Source organism: Fundulus heteroclitus, chromosome 11, assembly GCF_011125445.2.
Source record: "Fundulus heteroclitus isolate FHET01 chromosome 11, MU-UCD_Fhet_4.1, whole genome shotgun sequence".
Classification (NCBI taxonomy): Eukaryota; Metazoa; Chordata; class Actinopteri; order Cyprinodontiformes; family Fundulidae; genus Fundulus; species Fundulus heteroclitus.
In genome coordinates this window covers 13,885,576-13,895,805 of record NC_046371.1, presented here as the reverse complement: position 1 = coordinate 13,895,805, position 10,230 = coordinate 13,885,576, and the positions used below count along the sequence as shown (strand labels likewise).

At 36.5% G+C, this 10,230-nt stretch overlaps 1 protein-coding gene across 1 annotated transcript; it reads left to right on the top strand.

Annotated features, from left to right (window-relative positions):
• Positions 1-2,738: 2,738 nt before the first annotated feature.
• Positions 2,739-5,610, top strand: plac8l1 (PLAC8 like 1). The gene is made up of 3 exons (XM_012854675.3): positions 2,739-3,066; positions 4,912-5,048; positions 5,367-5,610. The coding sequence occupies exons 1-3, from the start codon at positions 2,868-2,870 to the stop codon at positions 5,496-5,498; spliced, it is 468 nt and encodes a 155-aa protein (XP_012710129.2). The 5' UTR covers positions 2,739-2,867; the 3' UTR covers positions 5,499-5,610.
• Positions 5,611-10,230: the final 4,620 nt, after the last annotated feature.

Here is a 10,230-nt window from a genome sequence, read left to right as displayed (position 1 = left end):
CCGTCTAAGCTATGGTAGAAAATCATCCAAGAGCTAAACAGTGACAAAATTAGGTTTACATTTTTAACTGAATATATTCTTAGCCAAATCCTATTTGCTGAACTAATGTTGGCTATAAAGTTAATATGGAGTCTAGTGAGCAGCAGCTGTCTGTCATATTATGTGTAACATAAAGAAAACCTTTTTCTTTGTAAGAATAAAAAAAAACTGTTTGAATATTGTCATATCAATATGAAGTTAGTGTTTAAGTCATTTATCTACATACAACAAATTGTCATTTAAAATGTAATGCAGGGCTTTTGTTGGCTGCCTCGAAAATGTGGCCTCCTGTTTCGGTATCTTTGTTTCCACATGAAAATTTTAAGGTAAGCCAGCAGAAGAAAAGTTTTCAGACTGATGGAACACTATGAGAAGTATTTTATGACTTACAAAAAGTGTAATCCTATTTATTTATTAATTTGTTTGGTTTGCTTTTGTTTTATCACACAAATGTTTCAGATCAAGCAAATTTTAATGAACAAATGACCTGAATACATGCAAAAATCTAATTCCTATTGAATTGAAATGGCTATCTCAACCGACCTGACCCTATGTGGTAAATGTCGACATAGCATTAAGTGTTTGAGACAACTAACAAGTTGTATATTGCCATAGAGGAATTTTGGTCACTTTGCAGAATTGTTTTCAATTAAGCCATTCTGGATGTATTTTGATCATGAACACCTTGTTTAGGTTCATACCTCTGTATCTCAGAGTCAATTCTGGACTTTGACCAGGCTGCTTCAAAAACTTCTACTTTTTTTCCAATCACCTAGAGGTAGGTTTGCTGGTGTGTGTGTGGATAATTGGTCTGCTGTATAATCAAAGTGTGCTTGAAGTTATGAGCTGCTTAGCAGAAATTCTTTGGGATTCTCTGCGAAAGAGCTGAATTCATGGGTCCATCAGTTACACAAAGTCATCCTGGTCCTGTAACAGCAACACAAACCCAGACAGTCAAACTACCGCCACCTTGTTTGAGCAAAGGTATGCTTTTCCTTCTGAAGTGCTGTTGAGATTTACCCCAGATGTAACAGGATGCCCGCTTTCTGAAAAGTTCAAGATTTTTTTTCTTGTCTGCACAAATTCTCCCAAACGTCTGGGGATCATCTGAATATTTCTTTCAAATGTGACACCCCTTTGTGTTCCTTTTAGCCATCTTTGGTTTTTAACTCTCTTTAAATATCTTATTGTTGAATAATGAACCCTGACCACGCTTTATTTTACCCCGTTTCCGTTTATTATGGTTCTAATCACATTTGCAGCAGTCCAATCATGAAATGTGTCGGTTTATGACCCTTGTTCAAAGCAAACTAAATGACCTGCTTAAAACCTATTGAGCAGGAAGCTTCTTTATTTCATCCATTTTGAAACTATATCTTAGACTATAAGTAAAGTATAAAAATTACTTTAACAGATTAACAATTATGAAAGTGGGTGTGAGGTGCCCCCAATGGGTGTATACATTTCCAAGCATTCTGTAAGAAATGCCCAGCCCCATGTGGCTTTTTTTTGGTGAGCAGATACATCAGATATGAAATGACATCATCTCAGTTGTTTAAAGACTTTTACAGAAACCAACACTGATTTGTTTTTAAATAAGCAATCAATCCTGTTTTAATGCATCTTTCTGGAAGGCATGCATTTTCATTATCTTTAAGAGTTGCTAAACTGAAAAAAAATAAATAGGTCTACTCTTGAGTGAACACGTGGTTAAACTAAGCCTCTAAACCTCACAGTTTCACTGCATGACTTTCTGTCACGTACAAAGCCCTTCTTCCTGCTTTACTTTCTGTCACTCAGTCTTAAATGCAAAGTTCATCAATCTAAATAGAAGGTCATTGTCAGAGCAGAGGAAATGAGCCTTCTTAAATAAAAGCCACAGACATTTTACAGTTTATAGAACCAAGACTTTCCCTCGCAGCGCTTCACTCAACATTTCTTTACCTACAGAGTACGTGTGGCATTCACCATTCAGAAATGTAAGTACATGATTAGAACCAATAGAAACTGATAGATTTGATTTATTTGGTTTGAATCTATTGTATTAAAAGTCTTAATGTAGTTATTTGCATGCATTTGCCTTATTTTAAAAACTTTATCAAATGTCCTCTAACTTGCTTGTGTGCAACTCCATCATCGTCATCATCGTTGTCGTCCCATGCTGAACGTTTTATGTTTTTGCACCCTGATGTGCCTTTGCCCTCTCTTCATTTGCTGTATTAGCAGGGTGCACAGCAAAGTCTCAGACTGAAGACAGCGAGACTTATCTTAGTCACGCAGCTTCTGGCTGAGCCATCTGACTGCTGGTTTATCTGCTCCGACACACAGCCTCTCACCGGGAGAGTGTCACTTTGGCTTCTCTTTCCTGCTGACTCCCGGCTCCTCTCTCGTTTCTCCTCCTTGTGTCGCCCATCTCAAGGAGCTGCTGGTAGAGCCAAGTCATGGAGGAGACGACAGTTACGGACCAGTAAGTGTTTTGTATTGTCCCAGACCACTTCATACTGTTGTCCGCACGTAACACAATACAATTAAAGGTAACAATTTCATCTTATCCCAAGTAGGACTGCTTGATTTACTTGTTTAAACATCAGGGATAGATAGATGATACAACTGTACATTTTTCTCTTCATATTTTTTGTAATAACTCCAATTTTACATTTACTGCTGTCTTTTTTTGTTTGTTTTCTAAACAATGTGAACAAAAAATAGATTAGAATATCAGATGTGATCCCTTTTGTGAATAAAGGACAGACGTTTATGTTTAAAGCTGCCTTTTTTGCTTCCCTTTTTTTAGAACGGAACTGTCGGTATCAAATGCTTCATCGATAATGTGTCCAGATGAAGAAGTGGAAAGCTTGAACACACAAAATGATGATACCCAGGGGTCAAGCGAAGTCCCTGTGACGACAAACCCAGTGGTAACTCAGCCTGGTCCTGGCCTCGCTACAACCACCATAACCACCATGACACAAATGGGGGGAGACTGGAGCACCGGCCTTCTGGATGTCTGTGGAGACAAGACCACATGTAACGTGCACACACAAGCATATTTTGTGTTCAGCATGCAGTTAATAATAGCCAATGCATTATGTTGGTGTAGAATACTAAAGTGGTGCAAGCTGTTCTAGCTTTAAAAATATTTAGTTACCTAGTGGATGATAGTGGTCATAACTAGGGCTGTGCATAAAAATCGATATAAAGATTAATATCGATATTTTTAAAAACGATTTAATATCGATATTCTGGCTTTCAATATCGATATACCTCCCAACCTCTAGGGGGCGTTATCACAGCGCAACCATTACAGTTCACAGCGAAGGAGAGCAAGTGAGACGAATTTGTGGAACGGCCGACAGGATTTTAGAAGCTCCTTTGTCCCTAAAATCAGATGTTTGGGCACATTTTTGGTTTCTGTGACACGTTAAATGCATTGAAGCAAATGCACTTTATTTTCCGGTTAATATGTCTGTGATCAATAAATAGAACATAAACATAATATTTGGCTGATTTTGGTGATTGAATCACTGAGCATTAATTCAAAGTAATAAATATCGATATTGGAATCAAAGCAAGCTGAGCTATGTATCGAGAATCGTATCGTATCGTGAGCTGTGTATCGAGAATCGTATCGAATCGGCTCATCCTAGATGATACCCAGCCCTAGTCATAACTAAAATGGTACTGTGGTACTGTGTTAACAAGTAATAATAACTATAATAATACATTTTATTTCAAGTGCCTTTCAAAACACTCAAGGACACTGTACAGGTAAAAACATTTATGTTAAGAGAGAAAAAAACAACCTTAAACAAAATACGACAACTCAGGTTTCCACTTTCAAATACAACACAGCAATAGGTTTGAGGTTCCTTCCAGTTTTCACCTCAATACTCACCTCCTTACAGGTGATCACAACATCTCCCCTGTAAGCCAGGCCAACGATGACCCTAACGACTCCCCATTGCAAAGGGGTGGACCAGTTTCAGTTTAATTTGCATGTTATCTAAGCCAGAACAATGCCTCTTTGGGCAATAATATAAAGCTTGGAACTCCACACTACTCCAGACAGTTGAACTGAGAAAGCTTTGTGGATGGGAAGCAATCATTCTTTTGGAATGATCATGACCTGGATGACTGAGAATCTTCACCAGCAGACTCTGATTTTCTACCGGTTATTACTTCTTTATCCTTTCTTGGTTACTTTCTCTTCCCTCTCCCTGGGCAAAAAGAATGAGTGGTCCTCCATTTCAACAGAAAACGACAAATAGAATGAGCTATGGTCATCTTTGCTTGTTTATACTCCTCCTCCACCAACATCATGGCGTCTCCCAGTGGGAGCAACAATGTATTTATAAAGTACAAATCATAAATTAGAAGAACACTTTAATTTTTGGTGTGATGTTATTAGACTTTGCCAGAATATGTATTTATAAAAGCAATTCTGGATTTTTGCTAGCTAGTTAAAAGCCAAACTACACACGCCAAACCTTTAAGGTTCACACAACTCTGAATCCTTTCTCATCTATCTTTCATCTATGTTACCCGAGCGAAAGTAACTAAAGTTTAAAACAAACTAAAACCAATGAAGACTTGTACAAAAGAGAAAAATAATCCAAAATGTCGAATTTGATTTTCTCAAAATGTCATGAAAAATAATTGAATACATTTTTATAGCAATTTGGCATTTAATAGTAATTATCTTTAATTCTACATATGACCCAAAATCAGATGTCAAAGCATATTTTTTCAGCCTTAATTGGTTCTAGGGTCTCAAAGACCTTTCAAAATAAATGACATATGAAAGAAGAAAAAACACTCAAAAAAACTCACACCTTTTACACAAACTATTGTTGCCTTCCTATGTGTTTACAGGTATCCTTGGGGCACTGGTGCCATGCTATTTAGACCTGAGTTTAGCCCACCAGTATGGGGAATGTCTGTGCATGCCTCTCCTACCGGGATCCACTTTTGCCATCAGGGTTGGGATCAGGGAGCGCTACAAAATACGGGTAAGTGAAATGTATAGTTCTTTGTTTCTTCTGAACAAACCAAAACGTACCCTTATACACAGTAATAGAAAAGCTTGTAAGAAAATGAATTATTATTTTAAAACCTTTATTCTACCACTTATCTGACATTAAAAGGTGCAAAGTAAGATGTGCACTTTGAACATTTGTTAGTTTTTTTTATTTTATTTTACGACCTTGTAGTTGAAAATTTGTTCTGTGTGGATTTCTGCTGCATCATTTGGTTTGTGTCCGTGCTTCCTCTGCTTGCTGGCATTTGTTGTATGTCTGCTCCTTGCTGTCCTGCATCTTTACCCACAGGGAAGTGCGTGTGAGGACTGGTGTGCAGTGTATTGCTGTTACCCTCTGGCTGTATGTCAGATGATAAGAGAGATGAAGCGCAGGATGAAGACCCAGACATATCAAGTGTCTACAGTGACGGAATCCCTGTGAAAAAGCTGTTGACCGTACCCTTTTTCCTCTGTGTTGACATTGCAACAAGGATCAGTGAAATCAGATTAGCATAAATTATCAGTGCCATAAGATTTGGGTATTTGAAAACCCAAAGTCCTCTAACAGTAAAAAAAACCAAAACAACAACCTGAAACCACAAAAGGGTTAAAATATTGGATCTGATTGTCCAGATTTTAAAGCTCCACTGGATGATACCAACCAGAATAAAGACATTGGAACTGCTGTTTGAACTAAAGTTAGCATTAATATCTATGACCATTTATTTCACTGGAAGATATTATTTTGTGGCCACATTTATAGATGGATGAAAAACAGACAGGAAGATAAATGGTTTCCCTTTTTTTCCACCCCCAATTCCAGCAGACCTCAAGCAAACTCTAAACATCTGATGCAATATTAAATTAAACACCAAAGAACAAACAGTTCATTCTTACAGAGAAATACTCCTGTAGCTGACATGATGTGGTCATCTTAAAAATGTATTAAATATTGCACTTATGACTATTATAATTGCCCCACTCAAGCTCAGGAGGATTTGTGCTACATTTAATCTTTGACTCACATTTAAAATACAATTTAAAAGCCAGCCTTTCACCTCTATTGTCAATTGTCAGTTAATAACCCATAACAATGTTCTCTTCAAGCCATTTTTTCCAAGTCTTTTTTTCAAGTCTCTAACTAAATTTAACTGTCTCACATTGGGAGCATGCTGTCTAGGTTGTCCAAAACACAGAATAACTGAAGGTTATGAATTTAGATCACTACCTTAGAGCCTAAGTCAACACATGCATTTTCAAAACGTTTATGCTTCTCAGAACATTTGATTATACATGCATAAAAACTGTAAACTGTTGTAAGTGTTAATGTGCAATCTTATCCCTCTGCAACTGTAAGTATGCATTTATTAAAAAAAAGGTAACCAAAATGTGTTAAAACTAGTTGATATTAAGTGCCTGAAAGACTCAAACAGGAAGTGCGTTTTTTATTTCAATGGTCAGAACTGCCCTTGTAATGACGATAATATAAGATGAATTGAGTTTTTTTGTTCTGACACAAACCAAAATCATGTGGCATAGAGTTAATTTTGAGAAACATTTGTGTGGTCATTAATCTACAAGAAACATTAACGGGTTGTAATTATCCATTGTTGGTACATAGGAGTTCTGCCACAGTTCAGAAACCTGACTTAGGTTAATTGGTCACTCTAAGTTGTCCAAAGGTATGTGATATCTATGGTATGATCGAGATTTTTGTCAGAGCTCCAGTTGTGGCTTACTTGCTGTGAAATCATTGTAATTTACATATGCAATTGTAACTCAGAGGGGATAAATTTAACTGATTACATGACACAAAGAGTGTTTGTGAGACTGGAAAGCCAGAAGTCGAGTCTCACATCTTCAAAGAAGAAGTCTAAGTCAAGCCTAATGTCTTTTGCTTTGTGATTTGAGTGCAACAGGAGTTTGGGTTGCAGACTCATCCCCCCATGGCTGAACATCATGTAATGTAAGATTTAATTTAGATTTTTGCTACAAAAGATAAAAATTAACACATTTTCGGTTAAAATACTCTAATACCTTTCATTTAACCTATAATTATATTTTTTAAGCATTTATTCAGCTGTTTAAAAATATATGACATATATTTCAGAATGGACTTTAAACTGTAAAACTCTCAAAGAAAATCCAAAAATGTCAAGTTTAGCTTAAACATTTGGATTTTTTTGTGTTTTTTTTTTTTAGGTATTACATTTCAGAAGAATAAGCTCAATATGCAGTTTTACAGTAATGAACATTAAAATATATTCAATTAATGTAAGTATATGAGATGGAGCTTCATCTTTTTTACATTGGATATATGTTTTCATCAAAAACCTTTTTTCCTCCCTGCTCTCAGCAATCAAGGCATCTGTATGAGAAGTTTTTTGTCTTTTCTTGATAAACATTTAATTGCAATGTTTTTATTCATAGTTGTTTGAAATGCGTTGCTGATATACGGTAGTAATCAAATCATTTTTTCAGGCCAATTTACTTTTAAGTACACAATTTATTTAATAAAGACACACAAGGTAATACATATGTTGCATATAGAATCTCAACAGCAGATAGTGCAATTAAACATTTCCTTACAGTAATATGAGTTATGAGGTTCACTTGGTCTATGCTCTATATCTGATGTTTTGTTTTCTAAAGAGAAGTGGGTCTAGGTTCACATGGTTTAAAGGAAATTGAATTCAGTGGAATCAGAAGCCTGAATGTATGTTACCTCAAAAAGCAACGTCTTTGACTCTGCATCTCTCACTTGATTTCTGACTTCATTAAATTGAGTTGAATATAAAGTTAACTACATAAATTGGGACTTCTTACTTTAATTGTCTGAAACCTTTATTATGTTTATTAAAGTGAAGGTCACCACATGATGTGTGTAATTCCAATTAAAAAAGGAGGGCAGACAGGAAATTTTTACTGATCAAAATTATATATATATTTTTTAATGTCCCTTGAAAGTCCTGGAACACAATGGATTCACTTGCAGTAAACCATTTATTTTAAGAACGCCTAATTACTATTCGAAGAGGTCTAATTGCTTATTTTCTGTATGCAGAGACACCCGTCAGGTTAACCAGCCTTCTCTCCACAACGTCGCTTCCCATACAAATAGTACAAAAAAGTCTGCTTCTCTATTCCTGTTCTTTTAAACATGCATTCCTTGATTCACCCTGAGGCATTGAACCATTTTATTAATCCAGTCCTGATTGGCCTGCTTCCCTGATCTTGAAATGCCAACCAGACTGAACGGATATGAAAATGTTATTTATTCACAAAAGCAGATGGATCCTCAAAGGGCAAACATGTAATTTGTTAACTCTTGCAGAGGCAGTCTCCCACCTGGCAGCTTCCGTGAATGAAATAGAAAGACTGAGAAAATTGGGTTTGAGTCAAGAAAAAGATGTGAATCTGATTGTATTTTGTGGACTGTTGTGAGGATAAAAAGAAAAAGTTTTCAATTTGGATAATTTCACAAGCGCACACACTTTAAGGGTAGATTTTAGCTTTATCAAGACCATTTGTTTTGGACTATAAGGACCTTGCATGGATCTAAACAAGGGATGGTTGGAAGTGATATTTTATCAAGAGGAATGTGGGAAACGAGGGATACTAGAGTGTGAGTTTTACTTAAGGGAGTCATTATTGAAAGCAGAGCAGAGCTATGGATCTAAGCATTGAGGTCCAAAATGGAACTACAGATCTTTGAAGAGAGACACAGCAGGGAGTGGTAGTATAACACCTTAAAAGTGGGTTAGAGAGGAGAAATCAGCAAACAGAGAACACAGACACTAAATAACACAACATAATGGAAGTATAATTATTAAAAGAATAAATTAAGTTGATAATGGTGAGAATGCATGAGGACAGAGCAATAAATGACTCACTGTTGAAATAAATTTGAATTTCCATATTACATTGAATTTCACAGCATAGATGTTAAGTTTAAATACTTGTGGTTAAACTGTACAATAAATGACATAGCTTTAATTTAAATGTGACAAAAGACTAACAGGAAGGAGGTAAGAGGAGGATGGGTGGGATGACCAGGGTCATGAAAAAGAAGGAAGCGAATGGGTGAGAGGAAACTGGGTCCTAAAAAAGAGGAAGATGGTGGAATGGAAAAGGATTGTAAAGAGGGATGAGGAGAATAAGGGGATAAAAGGGACTAAACAGTTTTGAGGAGGATTAGTGAGATAAAATTACTCAAAGAGGAATAAGGGCAAGTGAAATTAAATGGGTCACTAAGAAGAAGGATGAGGGGAATAAATAGTGATCATAAAGAGGGAGGAAGAGGATGAGTAGGTTGAAAAGGATTCATAAAGATGGGATGAGAACAATGAATGGAATAAAAGCCGCCATAAGACAAGGGGGATGGATGGGATCAAAAGACGTTGTGAAGAGGGGACGAGAGGAGTGAGATAAGGAAAAAGGGAGCTGCTCTGTAAAGCCTTCAGAGGCTTGTTAGAGATAACTTGTGAACAAACGGCACTGAGTCCAAGGAAAGCAGCAGAAAGGTCAGGGATACAGTTGTGGAGAATTTTAAGACGGGGTTGGGTTATAAAACCAATATTTCAAGGTTTTGAATATCTCATAGATCACTGTTCAGTCCATTATCTAAAAATGGAAATGGTATGGCACAAATGCAAACCTAGATATCCACAGCACAGGTTTTAAGACAAAACCATACGGTATTTAGAAAGTTTTTTCGTTTTACTTACCCAATGGATTTGGCACAGTAATACTGGAGTAAGCAGTATATGTCTTGGAAAGGACCTTGGTTATTATGAATATCTTCTTTTTTGAAAACTTTTTTTTTTAAATGTTGCTAGGCAATAATAGTGAGGCAAACCACAGGTCAGTTCTTACAAATCTCCATCAAAATATAAAACACCCAACCAAAGAACACTTTGGACAAAAAGCACAATAATGTTAACACGCATAGAACCACGCAGTGCCTCAACCTTGGAGGATCTGACCACATCTGTTTGTACATGTTACCGCTTACAATCCACTAATTAAGCAAGTTGAAAGCAGCCAGCAGTGAGATCACTGGTTTGAGGCTGTATGCTTTAAGCATACATACTGGAATCTCTTTGGTCTGGACAGCTTTTATTATGACCACTACATAGCTTCATTAATGTCTTACATTTGTTTCTGCTCAGAGA